This window comes from Apus apus, chromosome 4 (genome assembly GCF_020740795.1).
Source record: "Apus apus isolate bApuApu2 chromosome 4, bApuApu2.pri.cur, whole genome shotgun sequence".
NCBI lineage: Eukaryota > Metazoa > Chordata > Aves > Apodiformes > Apodidae > Apus > Apus apus.
The window spans coordinates 7,091,227-7,118,396 of record NC_067285.1 but is presented as its reverse complement, the minus strand read 5'-3'; the positions used below and the strand labels follow the sequence as shown (position 1 = coordinate 7,118,396).

The following is a 27,170-nucleotide window of genomic DNA, read 5'->3' as shown; positions in this document are numbered from 1 at the left end:
TGTTTGTTTGGGTTTTTTTTGTTTTGTTTTAGTTTGGTTTGGTTATTAACTCTGGCAGTATTGCTTGTTTATTGCAAATTTTGAAATCTTTATTATCATTAGGAAAGTGGCAAGGCTGGCCAGACTACTAAGGCTGAATTGCTCCTACCTTATCCTTATGTGATCATGCAAAGAGGCTTAAACCTTCGGATTAAAATAAACTACAAAAAATTACAGAAAATTAAAAACTGCTGCATAAAGCAGATTGAACAAAAAAGTCTGAAAATGAATTATTCAAATCTACCTCCTGCCTAGTGCTTCAATGAAGTCTAGCAACATCTAGAGTTAAGCAAACTCAGTAATTACTCTCAGGACCACCAGACTGCTTTATGTCCCCAACTCTGGTGGTGCCTCAGGAGCTTGAAGTAGCTGAAGGGGCTGCTATTCCCACCCTTCTTTCTCTTTTCCCCCAGCACTGGAGCCACCATGCAGCAGGCCACCTCAGGGGGCTGACACAGCTAGCTCACACTCACAAAAACACCACTTGCTTCCCTGCCACACTCAGAGAGCTAATTGCACCCAGTGTTACGGGTTCCTAAAAGAGCCATAGGTGAACCTCTACCCTTCTTTAAGTCTTACATTTAATTAAGAATAAGCTAAGATGACCAAAAAAAGGCTTTCTGTCTGTTGCTGAGCCATACATTCCTTTTGGCAAAACATGGTGAGATGAAACAAGTATCACAGTGTTTGTCACAAGGAATTTCAAAACATGCAAAATGGAATTTAATTGCAGAAACTGAACGAGGTGCTGAAATTCTGGGCCATTGCTGCTCCTGTGGAAAAAGGATGCTACAACCCCAGTCAGAGGCTTAAATTAGTTGCAGTCAGACCACAGAGGGTAAAATGCAGGACATTGATTTTTGTTCCAATTATTTCTTTGTATGAAACCAACTGTTAACATAGTCTTTTTAAAGCTTCTGGGTCTGTTTGTGTTGTTTTACAAAAAGCACGTGACGTATTGCTCAGCATAAGCCCAGTTTAATTTGGTGACTACCACAATATCACTCCAATGTAAACCAGAAAGTCTCTCTCATACATGCCACCTTGTTTGAAGAAAGGAAAGGAAGGTAACTCTCATCCTCAAACACATACAAAAAGGCAATTTATAGGATGTATGCTGCTAAACTCATGTTATCAAATATTATAATTACTAAAAGATGAAGGTACAATACCACCAACACTACTACTCTCAGCATTTGCAGACACTTGTAAAAGTATTTTTCTTTAGCACAAAGGGCAAGATTCATATGCATTTAAAAAGCTGGAGATCTATGGCAATTTTCACAAAATGCAGGAGAAGGGAAGAAGGCAGTCACAAGGGCTGCCCTCTGATGACACTTGTCTTCACCACTCCCATCAGAAGGGAACACAGTACCAGCCAGTGAAAGACCTGGGAATCTTACTCATGGTTTTCTAAACACTGCCCCACCCAAATATAACAACTATGATAACATGTATTTTAAACTATTTAGTTTTATGTAGATGGATAGTTGACTATATATTCAAACCAGGAACATTTTCAAGCTCAGCTGTGATAACTGAACATGTTACCCATACATGTCAATTTGGCAGCGAAATACTTTGGATTAAAAAATAACTTGTCTGTTATTTTTTGGGTTGTATTTTCTCCTGTTATAGTAGCCATTTGATTTTCCAAAGATACAATCTTTCTAGAAAATGTATTAAGAGCACAAGACATACTACAATATGCAAAGATTATATCCTTTTTTACCGTTTTAATAGCACTTCTTGATTTTTCTTCCCAAACATCAGTGCTCAGCTCCATCGTGCAATGAACACTTGCTTCTGTATCATAGGATCCAAAAATTAATAACCTGAAATAGAAAAGCCTATAGTAAGCATTGTAGTACTATTACACAAATCCCAGATATCATATTAAATTCATCACTCTTCATTTATACACTCTATTATTATCAAGTGTACAGCAAAAAAGATTCCACACGTACAGCCTTGCATTAAAGGAAAGACATTGCCACCCTCTAGTGGAAGAACTGCATAAATATAAAATATCAGTTAAAATTTTTAGCTAGGTTTTATTTTGTCCGTTATTTTATTTATTTTGCTATTGCAATTCCCTTTTTCTTTTTTTTTAATTTTTAATAAAGTGTTCAATCAGTAGACTAGTAATTTTCCACATCAGGATTACTTCTGGTGATTTTTCTTTTAAAGCAACAATAGCCACAAGGGTCTTTCATTCTAACCTTAAGCTTCACAATACAGTGGAACACTTCTTGCTTCAAGAGAGTTACTGTTGATTAAAGTCTCAGTTTACTACTACTACTTATGTTTCCATTTCTCTAAGCTAAGATCCTCTCATATCTGTCACTTTTTGTAACATTCACACCAAACAAAAGAGTAGCTGTTCATGCATGATACCTTATTCCAGAAGAAAACAAAACTATTCAGGTAGATACCAGTACTCTAAAAGGAAAAAAAAAAACCAACAACCCACAACATTAACCTTTAGGCTACAGAACAGCAATAAAGTTGAACACAGCTTATCTCACAGTAGCTGGAGGCAGATAAATATTTTGGAATAAGAACTTGAAAGGACAAATATTTCTCTTCAAAAGAGCTACTAAATTTTAATTTCCCTCCCCAAAACTTTCCATACACATTTGACAAGGACACTTTCTAAGCTTTCATCCAAATATCTTGCTTGTGATTTTGATGTGTTACACAACTCTTCATAAAACAGACAACAGCTGTCAGAAAAACATGTCAATTTTCCGTTTATCCTTCAATAATGTCTCTAGGTTAAATATTTACAAACAAAAACTGCCTAGTTTTCCACTTGTGGAAATATGTAGTAAACGTACTTTGAAAATTAAGTAAAGCTATTGAAAACAACTTTCACCCACAATTAGAATTGGTAAAATTAAGCCAATCCCACGGGAAAACACCTCTCTGGCTATGACAGCTCTCTAGCTTGCATTGCAGCAGAGATACTTCTTTTCTATGCTGCTCCATGAAAAGTTCGTTTAACTGGTTTTTAAGCGAGTACATGAATGCATGGGGGTGATGACAGGGGAAGGTCACATTTGGGTTGGTCCCCAGCACATTTGCTTCATAAAGTGTAACCGTCTTTGGTTCCGAGTTAGTGGCTGTATCCTGTAACCTCACTTTCAGCAGGGAAGTTTCCATGCTCCAGTGACACACTCCAAACAGCAGCTGTCAACCTCATTTCCAGCCTGACCTTCAGCACTCATTTGTCTAGACACTATTGATTACTGTAAGCAGAAATCCAGCCTCTGAACCAACTGATTAGGTACTTTGTCTGGACAAGACTAAGTTTGTTCAAGGTTACTTGAACTGATGAACTTGCACCTCCTTGCTTATTTTTAAGTCATCCCCAGCAACCAGCAAGTCAATCCCCAGCAACTGTGGCTTTTCTGGTCTGCTTTTTAATAGCTTCTATTGAGCAAAGGTTTTCCTCAGTGTCTCACTGATACCAGACAGTTCATTAAAGCTTTTCCAACTGCTGATCATTGGGTGCAAGTGTTTCATCTTCCCGTCACCTAGACACACTCTCCAGAGAATTTTCCAGGGGTACTTATCATACCTCCAAGATACCAGCACAGAGGTCATTTAGCTATCTTACACTGGTGGCCACTAAGATAGAGAACATGGACAGGAGGTAGCTCAAAAGAGGAATAAAACATAATTTTCAACCAGCACCATAACATAAAAGTCACAAGGAATATAATGACACATAATGAGATTTCACCTGAAAGTCGGTTACCAACACCCAACCTGAAGAAACGTATCACAAGACAACAAAACTATGTATTTAAATTTTAACTGCTAACCACACTAAGAAAATTTTTGTTTGAATAGTACTTCCATTAGCATGCAAACAGAGGTACCATCTTGTATAAAACAGCTGCAGATAAACCCTGACATTAAGATTGTGTCACAACACAACCAGAACAACTGGATATTAAGGAGATATCTATATCCTGCAGATTGGAAGTTTGTAAACCAGTATGAAAGGATTCATGAAAACACACTTTACAACCCCAGCTATAATTATAACAGAGAAATGTGATAAAATTACCACTTCAGTAATTAAAATAAATACAGAAAGTTTATATTTGTTCCCTCCCCAACTGTAAATTGCATGCTTCCCTGCATAGAAGAGTGAGATAGAAGAGAGTGACTCAACAGAGTAGCTACGGATATGAAAACAGTTATTTGTAGCTGGTTTGCTTCCTAGTCTGAGAGCTATGAGGACTCCAAGACATGAAGTGTTTGTCCTCTGATGAAGAACAAGAAGCACTTGGTGGCTGTGGTCACCTCAACTCTTCAGCAGAGCCAAACCAAGAATTTCAGCAAGTCTTTATCCGTCTTCCTTTCCAGAGACTTTAACAAAGCTATCACACTTCCTGCTTTTTGTAGGATGATGCTAAAGTACTGATGTACAAATCTAACAAGACGCTGATATGGGCAAGCAAAGCACACAACAACCTTCAGTAACACATCATTTATTACCAGGTACATCAAAGCAAGCTGAAGATTTTATTCCTTTTACAACCCTTTCCTAATTTATTTATTTTTTTCCAACAGTGGCCTTTCTATTTGCAAGTATTTTAGGAGCTGAAATAAGCTGAATCTTTCCCAAATTTTAAGAATGTCCAAAGCAGATTTAATATTCACATACTTAAAGGCACCACTGCTGCACACTTAAGTTCACTTGAAGACAAAAAATATAAAAAAACAAAGATAAAATTCCAAATTTGTCAAGTCTGTTTCATGTACACTCTGTGGGATTTAACTAAATTATCTCTGAAGAATTTCCTCGTGAACAAAGGTTATTTAGTGAAACAAATGCTAATTTAGAAAAGCCACTTTATGGCATAGCTTTGGAAAAATATTCACTCCTAATTTCATCAGAGTTTATAGGCTTTAAGACTTTCTTCACAGTGTACCTTTTAAAAAAATTAATATAGCAAAATGGAACGGCATGCTGCTTTGGTTTTCCCTTTCCTTAAAAATTTAAGGTAGTGACAGATAACAGTATTTTTTCAACAACTGAGTTCTATGAGGGCATTGCCCTTCTACAACAGGACAGATAAAAAGTTGCAAAACATATTCCTTGTTATTTACCACAGATTCCCTATCCCTTCATTAATTTAATTTTTTTAAGGTGCCAAATTTAGTTTTTCTTTCAAGAGCATGACAGCAAGGAAAGTAATATGGTCAAGCCTGCAATTAGAAAAGAAACAAGTGCAAGAAGTGGAAGTATTTGGTCATGTGAAGAATATAAAGAAATTAAACTAGATATTTATAACATACACAAAGGCTGCTACATGTTTTATCACTATACTTTCACCACTGTATTTCAGATTTAAGCAGAAAAAGTAGAACCCTGTTACCAGATTAGATGGAACACAATGTCAGCAGTCAAGAATCCTACTCCAAATTTTGTACAGAAGTAAAATAATAGCTGCTGTACTGAGAAAGAATATAAAAAGCTTCTGAGATACTGAACAAAACTGAAAAACACACAGAAATTTAAGTTATCTTTCATTTCTGGAATGAGAATGATCACCAAGGATAATTTTCAGGTCCCTATGGCAGACCTGAGTGACAAAGCTCTGTATTTCAGCCTCAAGTGTTGCTTTTTTTGTGCAGTGCAGTGATGAAAAACTGTAATTTCTGCCTTTGCTACCAGAATCCTCTTTCAGCTTTTACCTCATCAGTATCTTTAGGTGCAAAGTAAGCAAGGATATTTACTTACAAGGGAACTTTATGGATGGAATTTTTAGTTGTTTCATTAAAAGAAAAAAAAGGATGGGACACATGAAAGATCTGAGGAATTACTATGGGACCAAGAGTTAGACACTTAGATTCAGAGGTGTCTGCTGGATATAATTTTCCAGTGTGTGTCAAGGAATTCCAAGCTGCAAAAAACAGTGAGATTAAGTCAGACTTGCAGCTTAAAAGACCTGACAAACCAGCAATTGCATCTTCTCCCAGCCATCTGATAAGCATCTGGGACAATCCTGAGAGGTCAGATGGTGATGTCAAACTGAGTAATCTGGCTTCTAAATATAAGGGAAAGAAACACAACACTGGCTCTGCTACACAGTGTTTCAGATTCAGGAAAGACATAGTATTTAAAGTATTACTTTCCAAAGCAAGAACAACTGCAGATAACTTCAGGGAGCTGGTTTGGGCTCTCTTACAACACAAATTAAGGCACTATTGGATGGAAACTGGTGACTGCCTATAAGAAGAGATCATGAGTTCCCTTATCCAGAACAGGTAAAGAGGAAACACTCCTAGCAACCAAGGAGTGAAGAGTCCTTCAGTATTTTTGGATCACTCACAGAAAACATATCACAAAATTAGGGATGTGGGTAAGCAGCAATTTTATTACAAAAATAATCACTGCTGTGGCCCACACAATCCCTAGAAACAAGAGTATCTTCTGGAAATCCATGGCACTGATAAACCACGTTAGTACAGCAAACAGTTCAAACAGTTGTACAAGGCTACAGAAAAAAGAGGAGCTCAGATGGTAAAACAAGCAACGAAAAGAAGACTTAAAAAAAAGTCTTGCTGAAACCAGAGATCAGTTCATAAAGAGCAGAACAACACATGACTAGATCAAAGCCTAAGCATTACTTGGATAAGATCTAACATAAACCAAGAACTAAGATATCTGATAGAAAAAGTCCAAACAAGTCAAAAGCCCACACACCTTTTCTCCAGCTATAAAGAAAATTATTTTCTCTTCAATGAAAGAAGTAGATTTTATTTCATTGAATTATTTTGTTCAAGACAAAGTCAATAAATAATGCCTTATAAAAGTTATTTGGATTAATCTAAGCAAGACTGAAACAATTATTTCCCTTTTCTTACAACATAACACAATAGGATAATTACAACATTTATACTGTCCTGGAAAGAGATTCATAATCTGGTGTGCCAAACAAAAAAACAAACAAACCAAATAAAACAACACAAATAACAGGAGACAGATTAGCTTGTAACCATGCAAAATTCAGAAGAAAGGCAAATCCACACGCCCACACAAAACACTGAAGTGCCTCAGAAACTTCCAGCAACTTTCATTTGTTCAGTTTTATTTTAAAAAATACAGTTCTTTATTACAGTGCATTCACAACACCAAAGCTGCTACATCATGAATCAGAACAGGCCTGAAGCCATAATTACTATAAACGTAAGAAACATGCACACTTGCTTAGTCGAGAATGAGCAAAAGACCACAAAACATACCTGGAACATTCCAGTAAGGTGACTTTTAGTCGACCTTCTGTCAACAGAATATCCTGGATACAAAAGTCTCGATCTTCATACTCATCACGGCAAAACATTTCAAATGGAAAAAATGGCTTGAACCTGAAAAAATATAAAAGAGACTTAATTCAAATGACGTAAAGAAAACACAGTCAAATAAAAAAAAAGTAACAGGACTGCAATGAATCTTTAACACACCTGAAGAGATATACTTCCATTCCTACTTATGCCTTTGTTAAAAGGAACAAGTAGAAGCTACTGAAGCTTTCTGAATGCAGAAGACTGGAGAATATATAAATAAGGATTGCTTGACAGGAATAGATTATTTGGGTTGTATTTACTAATGCAGATAATTCTGAGAAAGTGGGAAGCTGACCAAATCACCAAATATTTTTATGACTGCAAATGTGATTTAAGACAGGAGTCCTCTTGCATTAAATATCTTAACAGGTCTTTAAGTTCATCTGCATAAAACATGACACCATTGAAAGGAAAAAATATAATATGACCCTAAAGTGTAAATGTTTATGACACTACTGTACTTAGAGGACTGGTCCATCCCAATAAATAGTACACCTCTCTTACACAGATTGATACTTCTCTCATTTTGTGAAATACACTGGGTTGCTGTTTTCAGCCAGTCGTCTTGAATTAAACTAAAGATACAGGTATTCTAAATATTTGCCCTTGAGCTTTATTTCCCTCATCACAGAATGTGTTTCACAGGAAAAGCAGTTCATGTTCAAGATAGTAAGTGTTTTACACACATTATTTCACCACATAATTCTCCCTCTTTGATTAGAATAGGCCGAGTCATAAATACCAATTTCATTTTTAAGTGATAGTGCTTCAGTGTCAGACACAGCCACGATCTGAGGGAAGGAAGGAGGGGGAATGCACAACTGCAGCCCCATCACGTGGCAGACACACATGCAATCCTAACAGCAAGGGCCACAACCCTGCAAATAGAAAAATATCATGGAATCTGCACTAGTATTTATACGAAGTGTGTGGAAAAGCATTTGCACACTATTCCTTCCTTCTGTTTTTATTTATTGCTCTCTTTTCCCAGCACTGCCCTGTGCCTTGGTTTCCATCCTGTCACTGACGGAGCCTCCCAGTGATTATTTCTGTTGAGGAGACTTGCAAATAGCAGGACAGGAGCACCACTGCCTGCAGGATGTATCTGCCATTGCATGAGAAAGAAGTCTTTCATAAGTGCTGTTTGCTCAACCATTAGAGGCATCTGCTTGTCACATTCGGAGATCACAATATGTTCAGGAAATGGTCACATGGAGTTGAACTGAAAGAGTTTCAGAATCTCAAATAAATAATTAAACGCCCTTTAACTGTCGGCACACTCTTCGGGAGGGAGCTCAGCACTCTGATTTGAGACACCCTTCATTTTTGTACAAGCATCAGCCTCATACAGAGCCATGAGAAAGACATTTCTTTTGTTCTCCTCGTGAATAAATGCAACTCAACACTCCAGCTATTTTCCTGAAATCCAATTCAACTTGTAACTTTAATTTGGTTCCAAGTTTCTCGCTCATTAACTCCTTCAAAAAGAAAACCACTTTAGAATCAGTCAAGTACAAGAATTCAATTTTAAATACTTTATTCCATTATTTTTTAAGTCTGTGTAGGAAAAATATGAAGCTATTAAATCACACTGGCCACAGTTTAGGCTTATGAGTATACCATAATCAGCCACCTCAAAATATGCCCTGTGCATGTACAATCTAGTCGGATATTTGACTCATAATCTTCTGTTACGGTTCTTGAATTACTGAAGAAACAGCAAGCATCACAAGGGTATGGAAAATACCACCAAGAGAACCCTACTATTTTCACTCTACAAGACTTGCTACCACTCCAGGGCCTGGCCACCTCCCCGCACCATCACCACACACACCACCCCACACCTTTCTTGCCTCAAAGCAAGAGTACTCGGCTCCTCTTAAGGATGATTTTTACGCCCTCAAAATATAGATTTAGCTCAGATATTGTTAGGCAACAAAAGAAAGAGCTAGGCAAGCACACTGGAAAATAATGTCAAGTTTTGAGTGAATAAATACTTGTAGGCTTGGGGGGGTTTCAGCACAAATAAACAACTTCTGAATTAGTACCAGTGACCGTACATACAACTTCTCCCAGAATCTATGGAAAAAAGTTTTCCATAGGAACCTCAAACTAATGACCACCATCAGAAGCCTCAGTGAGCTACTGAAACAAGATTTCTGGGAGGGAGAACCAGATAAAGAAAGACGATCTAATAGGTTACCATCACCTGTCTGAATTTCTGCAAACACCAGGCTTGCAAGTGTTAGTATTGATAAAGTCTTTCCTTTATTTACACAACATAGAACAGTCTGCAGGCTATTTAACAAAAACACAAACCTGGACAAATCTATTTTTAATACTAAAAATAAGGACAAAACAAAAAAGCAAATTAACAGACTAAAATATTTCAATAAGGATGCAGACATATCTAACTATATATTCAAACCAAAAACGTCATCTCTCAAGTAACTTCAGATCCACGTATTAAGTGCAGCACACACTCCCTTCTTTTGCTGAGGCACAGAATGTTTAAATCATCCTCAGAACAAGGCATTTTTCTTGGTATATTAGGACATAATGTTTACTATAACTTTGATTTCTATTTTCAAAACAGACCTTTTTTTTTTTTTAATTTATACAACCATGAACTCAAGAGGAAAAAATTCTGAAATACCAATGCCATGATATACCATAATCTGCAAAACGTTTAACAGAGTATGCTGGACTTCCTGCTGCTCTAGGTAAATTTTCTACAAACGTGGGTTTAAAAAGCAGTTTCAACGTCAGTTTTGATTTACAACAAGCACTTACATTCACATCCTTACCACTGCAACTAAATTACAACATCCCTGGCAAATCACCTAACACACTGCTTATTTCCATTGGCATCAGCAACATAAAAAGAGCTAAACATCCCACATTGAAAGCATTTTTAAGTGCTGCTCTGAAGCCTTCCAATTTTATAACATGGCAGTTACTTATTTGAGGTAATTTACTGAGTGTTTGTACACTTCCAAAAATCAAACATGGGACAAATTACGATTTCAAGTAGATTTCAATTACATGTTAGGTAAGTGAACTGTTGACCAACTATTTAAGTACAAGATACAAATTCATTTGGAACATTTTCCTTTTGGGAACTGGTGAATTAATACAGATTCAGATGGTAACAGGCTGGGCTGTAATAGCGCACGCACAGGCAACCGGCAATCCACACATTTAACAGTCAGGCATCACAGGTTCTCCCATCTTTTTCCAGGTGGTAAGGAAAGCCTATGAGCTACCCGACTCTTTAAAAACAGTCACCAATAATGAAGGGCACACTGAGGAGCATGTTCTTACAGAGCCATCACCACTGCATTTTGTTCAGTCTGCAGGGGTGCAGCAGAACAGCAACCAACGTTTTCCTCTCTACAGAGAAATCAGATTCCCCATCTCTGCAATGTCTAATGTTCCTGCTTGAGAACAGTCATGTGGCTAGACAAAATTTGAGGGTTTTTTCATAGAGCATTTACATTATGGACAATAAAACACACTATTAATATGAAAGCAAAGCTGTATTTCATTGTATTAACATATCAAAAGTAGGCTTTTAGCTAACAGTGCCACCAAGAATACAATTCAGAGAATGAAACAAGCAACCCAAACTCTATTTCCAAACTCTGCAGACTGCAGTACCCTTGGTGATTCAGTATCTTCCCATCCCAAACTTTCCTGTTCAAAGGAGACACAAGTTTCCTATCATCCTGTGTTCTCTATTATAGTGTAGAACTTACTTTATTAAATGCCTTGTGTAAATAACCTTGCTGTAACTTCAGTACTAGCTATAAGAGTGTATTTTCCTACACTAATTTTTAGTCCATCTTTGAAGAGTAAAAGTCCACCAATAAATGCCTTGGGGAAATTCATCACACTGATCAAGAAAAAAAGACTGCACAGCCTACCAGTAAGCCTCTATTAAAAAAGTCTATAAAGAAACCTTGACAGCAAACTAAATGCTTCAGTTAATGTCAGCTAGTCTCTGATCTCATCACAGAAGCCATCCCAGAATCTGGCCAATTCTGGTATGCTGCTCTTGGGAATTCAAGGCTCTCACTTTGCAAACTCTGAAAAAGAAAAAAAACACAGCTTCTTTTTGGCTGTGTAAATCCTTAAACACTCATCCAGTATTCTCAGTTCTCTTTCTTAACTTGAAATCGGTAATCAAATGAAGTAGTGGGCCTCCATCAGTGGAGAATGAGCCCATGACAAGTGGTCTGCAACAGGTCCACTCACTGCTGAAGCCCCAGAACAAGGTTTTAAGCAGTGACAGTGGTGCAGGGAAGGAAATCCACAAGCTGCTCCTGATCATTAAACAAGTTGAGAAAATGTTACCAAAAGGTACTTAGAAGAAACACAGCACTTTTCTAAACACTGCTGAGCTGTTACCAGGTTCTCCAAGGTGGATTTTCATTGCATCTGTATTAGACCCCTTTCAAGTGGGGTCCAGCGCTGACATCTCCTTATTCAGCAAGGCCAAAAGGCAAAATTCGTGCTCATGTCACAAATCCTTGACCTACAAAGCAGAGTTACACCAACTCAATCCAAATATCCAAGCACGTCCTTTTCAATTCCAAACCTGTGAAATGATACTAAACAACTATCAGAAGTATGGCAGATTTTGTGGGGGAGAAATTTTACTGTCTTTAAACCATATTTGTTAAGCCTTTGTAAACTCTTCAGCTTCTCCAGAGGAACAAAACAGGCAGACTGTATCTATACTAGAATAAAAGCCAAACAAAACTTCTTAGGCCCAACAAAACATCTTATGCCCCTGCCCCAAAACTCTGCTTTGATATGGCATGCTGTTTTTAAAAAATAAGACTAAATAGACTCCATCTTATATTAGGTGGAATGAGTTTTCAATTTGTTTTTAAATTATCAGTCTCCCTCCCTAAACTGATCAACTTACTTGTCCAGAAGTCTAAAATTCAAATAGCAAATATAAGAAAATGTTAAAGAGCAACATTTTAACTTAATGATATGATTTGACACCAATCAAACTTAATGCAAAATTTTAGCAAGTGAAAAAAACCCTGTAAGAATAGTATCTAAAATAAGTTGTCCAGTAAAAAAAAGTGTTTCTTGACAAGTAATACAAGACAAAAACAGAAAAAAAAAAAGAGAGACATTTCACATGAGGAATTAGCTGTGATGATTATACTGAAAGATAATTCAGATAAAGCTACTCAATTAACACACAGGATTAAAGTTATGCTCTAAAATAGCATTATACTGAGCCCTTCCACATACAAAGCACAAAAAAAAATAATGTTCCCAGACACTGCACATGGTCAGTACGTCTCTCCTTCACAGGAAACATTTCTACACTCCTTCATGCCGTATTTCAGAGCTACTTTAGTGGCTCATTTGCTCTCATGTCATCACCACCTGACTCAGAAAACCTAGATCAAAAAACAAACAAGCAAACAAAAAAAGAAACCAGAACAATAACACCTCTACAACCCCAAACAAATCAAGTTTGTTTCCTTCATTTTGGGTGTTTTCAGGCCCTGAGTAACACAATACTTCTTTCCAGTTGCCAGTTCTGTGGAGGAGGAACTCACCTACTTGGAACAAGACTGTAATTCAGTGGTTTAGTTTCAGAAATGTCTGACAAATATTCCCATGAATTTGCATTCACTGTTCTGGACCGTTCCTCACAGTGATATTATTTAATGGTCCTTAAGCCAGCTTTTCACAGAGGACAGGAGTCTTTTATACCTTAGCTCAGTAAAACTAACCTATTACTTAAATTAATTACTTCTACTAGTACCTGCTTAGCTTGCATGAAAAAAATTTATTAAGGAGAAAAAAAAATATAATTTTTTCTGGCAAAAGATAACGAAGCACTTGAGTGTTTCTATTTGTTGCATTTGTTAAGAATAATCAGAATTACAGTACAAAACCAATTGTTAAGGGCTAAATGCAGACAGAACAAACTGCAAAAGCTCTCAAATACTCCACTTCCTAACTGGAGAAGCAGAAAGGTCTAAAAGATTTACAGCTTAATTTGCAAATGCTGGAGGAGACTAGGATTTTGTACAGCCTTTGTTAAGAATAAGAGCCAGGAAAAGCTTTAAATTATACTCTAATTTTATAAAGGAAGTTGGATATCTAAAGCAGTGGTCTAAAAATTACTGAATATCTATATGACCATACTTGTCACTTTCATCATAAGAATTCCAATACTATTCTACTGCCATGAGACTAAACATAACCAAGCTTATTAATGTAACTCATTTAAAAATTAATATTTAAACATTAATAAACAAGGCAAAAAGAGACCTTAAACCTCAGAAAGGCCCACCAGATAAAAACAGAAGTAGCTTTAGCATACAGCTACTTTGTACACGTTGCAAGTCTTAGAATTTTGTTTAGCACTCTAAGTAAAAATTAAATCAAAATCTAAAGTCAGATTGTGTTTAGTAAAGCATCTACTTACTTTTGTAAATGCTACCCTATTTGGAGTTTCCAGTAAATAAAATATTTTAAAATAATAACTGCTGAATTTACTTTCAGTTTTTGGAGTACTCAAAAGGTTCAAGAACAGAACTCAGTTTTAGATTGCCTTTTTTATCTGAGTCACAAAAGCACAAGGCATGCACTTGTAAAATGTAGCAATTTAAAAAAGAATTATTGACACCAGATGTTTTAAGTTATACAAAAGTCCTCTATTCCTACATTGTGTGCAATTTCAGATGTTTCCTTCTACAAAAATTCTAAAATATTGCAGCCCACTAATAAAAGGTCTGATCACATTAATCAGATTTAAAAAGTACCTATCAGCTAATATTTAATCTTGTTAGGTATTATAATGCAAAAAGCTTACATCATTCTTCACACTGAAGATATAGAAATGGAACTCACCCTTACTTTGAAAATAACTACTGAATAGTAATTCAATATGAACACAATTTTAAAAGAAAAGTATGACCACTTGAGACTTTGCAAGAGCAACTCTCCAGCTCCCACTGATTTCTCAAGGAACAAGCTGAAGAAGTGTGTTAGTATTCAAATTTAAGGGAACTTCAGTAAGTCAAACTATACTCCCATTCAGTATAAAAATTTATTAATTTCAACTTTACCCACATGCATGAAAATCTGGCTTATAAAAAACCTGAAAAACATTGCAGTAAGAGAGTAGTTTTATAAGAACTTATGGGGGGGAAAAAAAAAAAGCAGGGATTTTATTTGTTGTTTTGTTTTTTTTTCTGCAAAGCTGTTTCACACATTTCCAGATTATTTAAATTACAGTCATCTTTCTGACTGTGGTATAGTACCTCTGAGGCCTATTTCCAATCAGACACTCAAAACAAGCACTTTTAAAACTTCAAGACTCACTGTACAAGAACAAATAAAAACCCAAATGTAAATAGTTAAGTAGTTCTTTCCACAAAGGACAGTAGATTCTTCTCCTGCTTAAATGACAGGAGTCTTGCCATTACAAAGACTTGCAATTGCTGTCTATACTGAAATAGCTACATGTGAAAACAAAAAAGAAATATTTAATCAGGCTTATCAAAAACGCTTTCTCATCAGCACAAACAAAACCAATGCACAGACTTTTTTGCATGTCAAGAATCCTAGTTTCCCAAATTCAAAATTCCATAAATATTGAAATAACTTAGTTAACTCAATGCAGTCAATATGTGCTTGATCTCATGTGTTTGCTTTTTTAAATTGTATGTGACCTAGCTGAAGCCAACTGAGGTTCAAATTGAGAAAGATCAAAATCCTGCTACATTTCACTCTCAGACAGGATGAAAACAAAATTTCCCAGAAAGCCAGAACCATTGTTGCTCTGCTCCAAATGGGACAGAAGACAGAATACTCTCTTGTTCACGTAACAGCTGGAAGAGAAGCAGGTGTAGCTCATCAAACATACCAGTGAGCTGCTTCTAGACATTCAAGAAGAACAACAGCAGGAAAAAAATAAAATGCACAAATCTAAGCCCTCTCAAAACTCTACCTCCAGACAGTTGGATTAGAAAGTAGTTCTAGTAACTGATGCTAGGAAATTGCTAGCTTCTTCTCCCTTCAGAAACACATTACCTCATAAGGAGGTCTCAAGTCTCTACAAATATCTCTCTGCAATTCTGGTGAGAGGAAATAAATGTTGATGGTCTAACAGAAATCTAAGGTCTGTTCATGGCTTCTCCATGGAGCTAACGAGTTTCAGTCCCCTGCTGTAAATATTAGCCTACAATATTATTAGCCTACTAGCCTAATATTAGCCTATTATTATGCAAAAACTAATGACACCCTCTTAGATCGCTCAGAGAGAGAATGACTGTCTCACTGCTGAAAACAAATCTCTGACAGCTGTAAACCAAAAGTGAGAAAATATTTGTATCTGTTCTGAATTCTAGACACAACAGCTTTCCAAGGTTTATCCTCACTCCTCCGGTTAAGTTTTTAAGGATTCTCAGCTCAGCTATCCCTGGTGAGGAATGCACTGATAGGGACTGGGAGCACACCAGGTCACATACTTGCCAACTGTGCCCCCAAGCAAAGGTGTCACCTTTTTTGAGTCACTGCATTTTATTAATGAGCCCATACTGTAAACAAACAGGATCAAATAATGCAAAAACTCAGTCTGGTGTGACCTGTGGCACCACTGTTGACAAACACATACAGGAGGGGCTTGTGAGATCAATTAACAGGAAGGATTCTTGCACTTTGCAAATCCTGCATCACTGATTGCAGGTTACAGTTGGGACTTGTGATTACATTTGAAAGCAGCATCTGCTCAAATTACCATAATCTTCCCCCACCAACCCCATAATCAATGTGGGTATTTTCTCTAATTCACTCTTCCTTCATAGGAACAAGAAAAAAAATCATGTGGGTTTTGTAGCATTTTTTTTAAACAATGCCACTAGCTAGCATCGTTGTTCCCACCCCACCACCCCTCGTAATCCACTGGGATCTCTGCTTGGCAACATTAGAATTTGTTTTGTTTATTCCACCCTCTTGCATTAAGTTTTGCTAGCAAGTATGTGGAGCTATTCTTAAAAAAAAATACAAACTGTTGAAGTTTTCAGAGTTGCACTGCATCATTTCCACTGTTCAATTACTTAGGCATTATTCACCAAGCCAGATCATTCACAGCAGTGATTCAAACACCACCCTGAAGTTTTCTGCCATGTCACTGCAAGACTTTGATCTTCAATTTCTGCTCTTCCTATTTTAGCTCAAGCAAACAGAAATAATTGTTTAACTAATTTACTACACAAGTGACATTCATGTAAAAGTCCATTTTAGTTCTTACTCTACAATGACTCATATTTAAAGTATTCTATAAAGTATATTTGACAGGATATTTTTCAAAGGTTCTAACATAATTTAAAGTATTGGTGTCTTCATTCCAGTGACACAGACAAACAACACAGTCCTGTATTTAATGCCATTACAAAAGCAGATTGTAGTATTTGTACACATTTCCTTATGGGCATTTTCCATAACTGTGTTGCCATTAAAACTGATGCAGGAAAATATATTGAAGCTTAGCATTAAGGCTAAGTTAAGGAAGTCAGGAATGAAGTATATAAATGCTAGAGTTCTCATTAGATATCCACAGATAATTTCTGTCTAATATTTTAAAATTAAGAAGTAATTTTGTAAATTTGTATCTCAAATTGTCCCTGTAATCTTTACAGTTAAAACAACACAATTTATTTTTTAAAAAAAAAACCCAGTCTATTCCCTAATGATTATCCCAATTTAATTTTATGCTAGTCATATCTGGCAATTCATTACTGTGGAACAGCCTCATTAACTCTATCATCAACTGATCTCTGTAATACTCTTTATTGCAGACAAATTTTTATGACATCTGGTAGGTCTTCCAAAATGTGAAAACTGTTTTGCTGTAGTCGAGTCCCTATATTTTCCATTACTTGAAAGAGTTTTAATGGAGAGGGCTGAGTGGACTGCTCCTCACAAACCATTCTGCTGAACTGTAACACGGCTGCAAGCTCAACAGGGCAATTAAGAAATTACAAAAGTCGTTCCCGTGAAATTTTAAGGCTAAAATGAATTACAACAGCTAATGGGGGAAATAAAATAAAGTAGCTCTTCGGAGCTCAACCCAGAGTTGAAAACCATTTCTGCCTTTATCTCAGCTCAGTTTTCATAGCTATATATGGCCACAGAGGTGTAAAGCATTGCTGGGCTCCCCTTGGGTCCTGCAGCACTTTCAAGTCCTCAGAAGGCTTATTAACCTGGGCAGGTCTCCACAAGAGTAAGAGTCCTGGGAAGGGTGCTGATGGGTGGAGATGCACCCAAACGGCTTTGGGCAGGTGTGATGGAGTCTGAGCTACCAAACCAAACACAGCAGAAACCCAACTGGAGAGGTCAAGCAATTTAGGAGCACCTGTATCCATAACAACACATACACAACCATTTCAGTGTTGGTTCAGCACTTTAATTGTACTGTTGAAGCCTTCTTTGCAACACAAATGCACCTGTCATCTGAAGTCTTCATTGCAGATTTTTTTCACTAATTTACTAGATATGCTGGTTGGAATTACTGAACATCTTGAAGGTCTGAATTCTAGCCTAGATTCAACTGGCTTGTGAAAAAAATGCATTTTGTTAAAGTGAAGGTAAATAACCAGAAAAGCTTCCCAAACTTGTGTGGATCTTACACCTGTCTCTCAACCAAGGTGAACACCATTTCAGCAGCGACTGCAGCAGAAACTACTTAAAGAAACTATTTGTAATCAGCATGTCACAATTAACCTGACAAACGTTTCTAAAATAATTACTCCCAAACTGCCCTCACATAAACTGGCATCCACGCTCATTTCCAAAATGAGAAACGTATCCACTGTTACCAACAAGCCCTCCCTAAGCCTCAAAAATCAAAACAAACACTTAAAGAGTAGAGCATTTTTTAATTATATAAAATATTGATATTAATGTATCACACAGAACGGAATTCGCTCATAAAGTTGATTGTTCCCAGCTAAGATTTTTAACACTGGATCGTTGTTTTCTTTTGGACAAAAGCACAGGCTGAGATCATGCAAAGGTTTTTGTAGTTCTGCAATTAATGTCTTTTGACAGACTGAGATGGCACCACTTATTTATTAAATTAATAAACCACAGAGGTGTATAACACTCTCTCCACACTCATTTTAGATAATGAAGCTTATCAATACTAGAAGTTTTACATTAGATTTCTTTACTATTCTCTAAAGAGCAATAATATCAAGAATTACCAAATGTTGAAATAGTTTCAAATCAAACAAGTGTGAACCTGAACTCTAAACACGGGTGCATATCAGGTGACTTCAGGGAATTTCTGCAGGAATGCAGAACAAGCAGTTCCCCATAGAAACCCAGTAACATGAAGGGACTAGCTCCAAGAGTGTAATCAGCTGCCTGAGACTAAGCTTCAACGTCACTGGAGCACCACTAAAACCTACTGTCCTTCTCCAGGCTGCTTATTTAACAGCTTTCTGACCAAGAATCATTTGCTAATGAAAATATTAACTATTTCACATGCTTAACATATATAAAATAGGTTTTACAAGAGACTCATACATTTTGACAGCAAATGTGCTACTGAGAACTGAATTAGCTACCCATTTTTACAGGTAAATTCTGCACCTCCTTGAAACTCTTTCTTTCAAGGAAAATGCAGTGTTCATTCTGTGGGACAGGTAGGGAACATTAGTCACACTCTCCACAGAAACTAAAAATCATAATACAGCCTGTAGAAGGTGATTCAGAATAGCCCAACTCTAGTGCTTGAACACACCTACCTGCTCCAACAGACAGGCTCAGAGACAATCTTGAACATTTGTTTGATGCCTACAGTTCAGTAACGTCTTTAACAGCTATATGCCCTATATTTACTTTGAAATAAGCTACATTTGACAACATAAGTACTATTATTTCAGATTTTATTTAAAAGAACTGAAAGCTATACAAATTATGACAACTGAATAAAAAGTATGTGAACAGCAAAGATCAGCTTAAATGTCCAAGATCAGAGTTGAGATGAACAGAAATATGAAGTCTCCATACTAGTGCATGCAAAACACCACGAAGTACCAAATTAATTTTATCAGATTTTTCAGAACCTTCATTCACCATGCACATGAATGAAGTTCACTGCAGGACTAGGCTCAAGGAATTTTTCAATACAAAACAGCAAAGGTGTTAAATGAGACAATTTTATTTTCATTATTACTATACAAAGAATCTTTTATATACTGTTTCAAGCAGGAGAAGTTGAAAGAGGTTTTATTTTTTCCTGTCACACCAATTAACCTTAATGCTTACTGGATTGCTCTCTGCAGCAAATGCAAACAGCAGTCAACAAAATTTACTCTTTCAGGTCTTCATCCATCTCTCTCTCTCCAACACATTTTTTGGCTTTGTCCCTCTATATACCTCTGGTATACAGACTGTACCTCTGATCTTGCAGTTCTTTCACTAATCCATCTCAAGTCAGTGCCTTATTAGTCCCTCACCCTTGCAGGTAGAGAAAAGAAAGTCAGCATTTGTTGACTAATCACAGGAAAAGGCTCACCCTTAACCTGAAGAGAATGCCACCCATACACTGGGAAATGCTCAATGTGTAGCTGGTCATTCATTACACCTGACTTTATAATGAACAAGTTTCAAACTGGTATTCTTTCTGAATTGGATCTTTTCAGTGTGAAAGCCCATGAAGTGCTGGAGCTGGGGAAGAAAACTAGAAGGTTTCAAGACCCCTAGAAGCAACAGGTTTTGTACTTGGTATCTACAGATCCATCTATCTACATCCTGTATGAATAAGAAAAACTACTTGTCCAGGCACTACAAAGATAATCTTCCAACACGAAACTACTCTCTACAGGCAGATCTACTGATTCCACTTTGCCATTAGCAGAACAAATCTTTGTGCTGGCATCATGCAGAGCATTATCTGTATACAGCAGTGCTGCTTTACCATCACTTTTTGCAGAGTAGAACAGGACTCAGATCCTGTGGGTTTTTTTAATGCTTCTGTATACTAGAATATTGAACCTAGAAGAGACATGGCATTAAAGAAATAAAAAGCCTTCTCTTTCCTTTCAGCAGCAACAGGAATGAGAACTTCCAAAAAGAGTGCCTTACAGATTTCACTACTTGGAGGGATTTGTATCAAAACTACAGTAGAAAACCACTCTGGAAAATAATCTCCAGATCCTCTCCCTCTGCAAAAGCTGTAGAGAAAGTAGGGGTCTTACTGGATCATGATTTCTGAAGTAAAGACATGGTCACAATCCCAATGTCTAAGATTACTCCTGGTATTTCTGAATATAACCTCATCATATGAATAATATATATACTTTAAAAATTGTTATACTTTTTCCAATACCTCTATTACCATATTATGAAGTAATTTCAATTATAAAACTCACTTCAAATCAATACCTACTTACATTACTTAAGTTTTGCCCAAAGTAAGAAACTGCTGTGTAACTCAAATTACATTCTCTAATGGCAAATGAAAATAAGATTTCTAATGGTTCTTCCCTGTGAAATTTAATAGAGCCCCAGCTTTCAAATAAGGTGTAAAACTACTTAACATGACTAAATATATTGCAAGTGATCACTTCCAAGGATAATTCATGTTGGAAGGGACCTCAGGAGGTCACCTAATACATGATATAGAAATGTTAGAAGTAATCCTTCGTGAGATTACTTCTAAAGAAAGTTATTCCACTCTGTGGTAGCACACATTAAAATTAAGCAAAGTGGTTTCTCAAATGGGCTAATACCAATACATAATATTAGCTTTTTAAAATGTAACAAACTGAGAAAACAAGTGTTCTTAAAACATACAGAACTGACTCACTGCTTAGACAATACGTGATATACTTAGAATCTAAATAGTTGACCTTGCAAGACCTTAAATTTATAAAAGCAAAAATAAAAGACATTAGCTGTCAGATTTTTTTACACCATTAATTAAGAAACACGAGGAAATTAAATTCTGGAAGGAGACTAGACTATAAGTACTTCCTCCTCACCCCCTGTTGTTTTTTTTTTCTTTTTACACAAAGGGCACTGTATCTTCATTATGGCAAAGTGTATTTTTATTGCCTAGAAAGAGCACAAAACCCAAAGCTCTCCAAAACCTATGCAAAGTGAGATCACAACATGCTCAAGACAACAAAACTACAGCTGACTGTTAAGAATAATCTGGAGAATACATAATTAGTGTACCTATATACCTGACATGAGGGGGATGGAAATATCAAGGTTGCCAGCAATAAGCAGCTTAATAATAGCTTAATAAGCAAGGTACAGTTCATTAGAGAACTAACAGAGGTGAGCCCTTCACCACTGCAACAGCACAAGCAAGGAGACAGACACCTGAAATAGCCCTTATTATGTCTGTCTAAACACACTGTGGCAATGCTACTAACTTCAGCTTAGTGTCAACCACTTTTTCCTACTATTAGAAGGACATGATATAGAAAGTTAAAACCAATATGAAAAATCTGTTAGTACTACTTTAAAATACCTGTTTGAGTATATACAATGAAAATCCAAAGGTTGGATTCAGGCCTTTAGATAAACTCCCACTTTGTGCTGGTAATTAGAATCTACTGTACTGCTCTAGTAAAATAAAACTACATGAAAATATAGCACCACATCAAGCTATGCTATTGGACAAGACTGACTGAACATGGCTTCTGAGAGCACCAACATTTGAGATCTTGGAACAACAAGACACAGCTGGCAGGTCAGTGGCCACCCTGCAGAACACCAACAGTTACATTGCAACCAATAAACAGGGAAGACAAGGCATTCCATGCTCATTCTCAAGCTCCACCCACTGGCCAACTTGTCTTAGAACTAAAAATAGGTAAAATTTAAACAGTTAAATAAGTCAAAAAAGAACTATGGAGTATCTAGAGTTTAATTAATTATAGCTACAATTCTTCATTACTTTACTGAGGTTAGGCTAATTGCAAAAATAATCTTGGCTCACATTTATCTAGTTTCTCAAGAGTGCACCAGAACTCATTTATATTGGAGAGGAAAAAAAATTGCTGTTTTAAATCTTCCTAACATCTGAAAAAGAAACTTCTCTGATAGATGTCAACTGTTTTCAGAAAAGCTGTCTGCATTCCTATTACAAAGCAAAACCAAATATATTAGGATCAAGTTACCCATAAAACAGTAGTAACTCTTGCTATTAACGTTTGAATTGACAAATCCTTGATCAACGATGACTTTAAAAATAAAAACCTACCACTTGTTGAATTCTACCAGCAGCCTTGTTTTCAGAGATTTAACCAAATTCTACCATATGACCTAGCAACACCCCATGGCAGAGCAGCTTCAAAATAGGGTGTTTTGCCAGACACAAACACATTTCTTAAAGAGCCAAAGAAAAGTCATTACACTAATTAGTACTTATTTGTTTAGACAAAGTGCACACCTCCTTTTTCAATTAGTAAACAACTGCTTTCATGGAGAAAATTGTACATAAAATGCTAGGCAAACCTTAAAATGCACTTACTAGTAGTCTACATTGCCTGCCCTCACAGACACTTAAGAGTGCATCAGGGATGCAAGATGCCTTCATCCACTTTCAGGCTACTCACAGCACACAATGTCACTCCTAACAAGGGACGATACAAAAGAAGATTATCTTACTAATCACTGCTTTGCTACATAACATTTTGTAAATAACTGGAAAGAACACACAGGTATCTGTGTAGTAGTTTGGCTGCAGCAACTGACAGTACCTGCATGAAGAGACAATACATTTTTCCAACACGTTATTTTACAATTAAGTAAGAGAGAGGGATCTGCTTCACACAGATTCAGTTATAGGGCGTTCAAAATAAACTGTTGGCAAAAGTTCTCTTCTTATACCACTCACCACCAAGTAATAACAAAATTGCCCAATACAAAAGAAAACGGCCTATTTTCATTTTTAATGCTACCTAGCATCTTGAAACAAGATAAAACTCCTTTATAGACTTCAACCTGGCAGACAACAACAGGGTAACAAAGTGTCCCTTTCAACCAGCTGAAAAGAGAATTCCTCACATTCCAAGAGCTGTTGTTTACAAGGCAGTAATTACTGCTATTCAAAGATTCGTTTACAAACTTACTCCAGCAAGACTAGGGAGATATCAACAAGGTTTTGAACTACGCATGGAAGCAAATACTGGCCATGTACTTAAACAAAAGGCATGTAGGCCATAGGAAAAAAATGGGGAGAGGATAAGCACATTCCCCATAAATGAGAAATGATTCAGCTTTAAGTAAGGTAAAAGGTTATGAAGCAGTTGTGGAACTCTCCTGACTTCTTCCTATACATTCTTTGCTAAGGAATATACAAACATGCTGTAATCTGAAGCCAACATATCCTTACAAATTCTATTAAAAAAAACCCCACAGCTGTACATCTTAACAAAAGGGGCTTGATTTTCACATCAGTTCTCCATACTGTCTAGTCCAGAACGTTCTCATTCCCAACTATGCCACCAAGTAGGAGTGTATTGTTACTAATGAGCTGCTACCAAGTTTTACTGTCTAGGGATCCACCTTCACAAACTCATCTGAGACGCGTTGGTGTGGGCAGCCTGTGTTCCACAAAACCTTGAGCCATTGTGGAGAGTACAGGCTCCCATGCAGGGGTCTGTGCTCCCACTTGAAGCTCTAGAGTTAAGACACCCAGTGACCCAATCTTCCTTCCTTAAGACAATTTCATTAATGCCCATTCAGCTTAGTGTCCTGCCTTCCCCCTTCACAACACAGTGGGTCAGAATGACATGTTTAGTACACAGCATAAAATTTAAAGGCCAGAAGCACTATAAACAGAGTTGGACACTATTTCATTGAACATCTGCCATCCTGTGCTACCAGCCAACTATCTAGTGTGAAAACCAGCTATGACACTGTATTTCCTCTCATTCAAATGCCCAACTCCTTATAAATTAAAGAGAACATTTTAAAATTGAGAAATATGCGAGAAATTCATTACCTCTAAGAAAATGATAAGAGTGCCCTACTGCCCAGGTGCATCTCCCAGAGGAAAAATGAAGATATCCTTCTTCCTCTGCAGAAGAGGAGGAGCACATCACCACTGATTGAACAGGCACCCTAAAAACGTGTCCAAAAAGTGTACAGATCATTTGCTCTAAGTGCTCTCTCTAGGTGTGCTGAGAGTGCTCACTGATCCACAACCCACTGTTCCAGCCTCTCCTTTGGGCTCTTTTCTACAGTTGACAGTTCCAGTCTCCTTCCAACACAGTAAGAGAATGGAAGCAAACTTGCTTTTGATAGCTGCCCAGGAACTGGTCTCTTCTGGAGAGCAATGCAGTACCTCAACACTGGAAAGGATCACCAGGTCACTCAAAGGAGCTACTTGTTGCCCTACCAGAGCTACTTGTTGCTTGTCAGCGCTATTCAAACCTGGGGTATTTTACACATCCACTTTATGAGAACTTTTATAAACTCAACTGCAGAAGAACTGGCTGAGAAGGCTCTAAAAATTACACCACCGCAAAGCTAATTACACTTCAAAGTTCAAATTGGCATTTTCAGTTACTCATCCCTGAAAAGGCTTATTGCAGAAGAACGCGGTAAACAAAACAAAGATCTTTATTTAACACATCATACAAGCTACAAAGAACAAACTTAGGATAAACAAAACACAGTATCCAAAGAGTGGTCAGACGCATGACAGAAAGGGATATAATGGCTCTGTCACTGGACACCTGCCAGGATCCCCAAAAATAATGACACCTAGTAATCCTGCCACTTATTTATCCGTAGTTTGGAGCACATCACCTCACTGTGCAATGGCTTCTTCGCAATGGAAAACAATGCTCACCTTCATGGAAACCCTCTTGGTATCAGATAAGCAAAGTACAAGCAAAAAAAAAAACCAATAACACCTTTTTTTTACCCATTAAGAGCAAAGTAACAGCGAGGAGGCAGAACATCTTACCTGATTTTGTAATTGGGCAAGGTGTGCTTGCGCTTAATAACTTTCTTGAACTGGTTGACAATGATGGAAGTGAGCTGAGGCATGGGCCTCCCTTCAAACTGAGACTGCACTTCAAAGACTATCACAGGGTCTTCCATGAAAGAGAAGGACCAGTGGGTGAAGGGCAGGCGTGTGAAAACCAGCCTCAGCCTCCCCGTCACGCTGGAGATCTTGACAAAGAGGTAGGCCGACTTGCCAAAGACCAGGTCAGCATCAATGGCCAAGTGGAAGCCACCGTTGTACTCCATGTCTACCTCAAAGATCAGCTCCTCGGGGCAGCCCTCCTCGTTGCAGACCACCGGCCGAATGAGCTTGACAGCTTTGAAGACGGGCAGGACGCTGCCCAGAGACACGTCCCTGAGACTGAGCCCCTCCAGCACCTTCCCCGTCATCTTGGCCTGCAGTAGCTCCTCAAACTCCACCTTGATCTTCTTGGTGACCCAGTTCCTGACCAGGGACGTGTCCCTGAGCTCTCTGAAGAGGAAGAGAAAGATGGCATTGAGGAAATGGCACGTCTCCTCGCAGAAGGGCTCCGGAGAGGGCTCTGGTTGCTGCTGCTGCTGCTCTGGCTGCTGCTCTGACTGCTGCGGCGGCTGCTGCGGTGGTGGCTGCGGTGGCTGCTGCTGCGGTGTTTGCTGCGGTGTTTGCTGCTGTTGCGGTGGCTGCTGCGGTGTTTGCTGCGGTGGCTGCTGCTGCGGTGTTTGCTGCGGTGGCTGCTGTTGCGGTGGCGGCTGTTGTGGTGGCGGCTGTTGTGGTGGCGGCTGTTGCGGTGTTTGCTGCGGTGGCTGCTGCTGCGGTGGCTGCTGCTGCGGTGGCGGCGGCTGCGGCTGCTTGGCACCAGGCTCCGGGGCGGCGGCAGGAGCCGCGGCAGGAGCCGGCGCTGCAGCCGGGGCCGGGCCGGGGGCCGGCTCCGGAGCCGCCTTGTTGCCGCCCGGCTGCGAGAACTGGAGATAGTCTCGGAGGCTGCGGCTGGGCGCGACGCGGGAGTAGAAGAGGCTCCCGAAAGCTCCAACCGCCATGGGGAGCCGCGGTCTCTTCCTGTAGAGGAGCAAGAGCTGGAGCAGGAGCGTGAGGACGCAGCCGGCCAGCGCCGAGAGCAGGATCACGTAGAGCTGCAGCATCCCGGCCCCGCACCGCGCCCCGAGCGGCGCTGCCCTCACCGCGCCGCCGCCATGGCGGGGGCCGCGCCCGCAGGCCGCCGCTTCCCGGCCGCCCCAGCCCGGCTCATCCGGGTCCCGTGTGCGCGGCGGCGGCGGCAGGGGCGGGCAGGGGCGGGCAGGGGCGGGCAGGGGCGGGCCCGGCCCAGCCCAGCCCCCCCGGCCCCGGGAGGCTCGGCCGGCCCGTCACGGCGCCGCTCCGAGTGGCGTCACAGCGCGCTGCGCGCAGGCGCGGGTTCCGCGGCCGCGCAGCTCGGGGCGGGGCGGGCGCGGCGCTTCCCGGAGCCCGCGGGAGGGTCCGGCTGGGGCGGGTCGGCTGCCGTGGGGCCGGGACAGCGTCCCCCGCGGCCGCCACGGCGGGGCACGGAGCGGGGGGGGTCCTCGCCGGCGGGAATGTGCCCGGGGAACGCGGCGGGGGGAAAGGACGTTGGGTCTCGTCAGAAACAGGAGGGGCGGTTCCGGTTGCCTTCACGAAGTTGCTCTGGAGGCGGGCACGCACGCACACAAACAACAACAAAACAAATCTTGTAACAGGGTTCTGAGACTTCCTAAAGCCTCCGTTTCCTGCTGCTGGGACGCACGCT

General features: G+C 39.0%; 1 protein-coding gene across 1 annotated transcript in view; it reads right to left on the bottom strand.

The window, feature by feature from the left end:
• The window catches only part of PDZD8 (PDZ domain containing 8), a 56,502-nt gene extending 29,841 nt beyond the window's left edge, over window positions 1-26,661 (bottom strand). The window contains exons 1-3 of the mRNA XM_051619390.1: window positions 25,391-26,661; window positions 7,306-7,428; window positions 1,772-1,874 (exon numbers count right to left, since the gene is read on the bottom strand). Coding sequence (XP_051475350.1) covers window positions 1,772-1,874; window positions 7,306-7,428; window positions 25,391-26,550 — 1,386 coding nt within the window. The 5' untranslated portion in view covers window positions 26,551-26,661. The remainder of the gene's footprint in view (window positions 1-1,771; window positions 1,875-7,305; window positions 7,429-25,390) is intronic.
• Window positions 26,662-27,170: the final 509 nt, after the last annotated feature.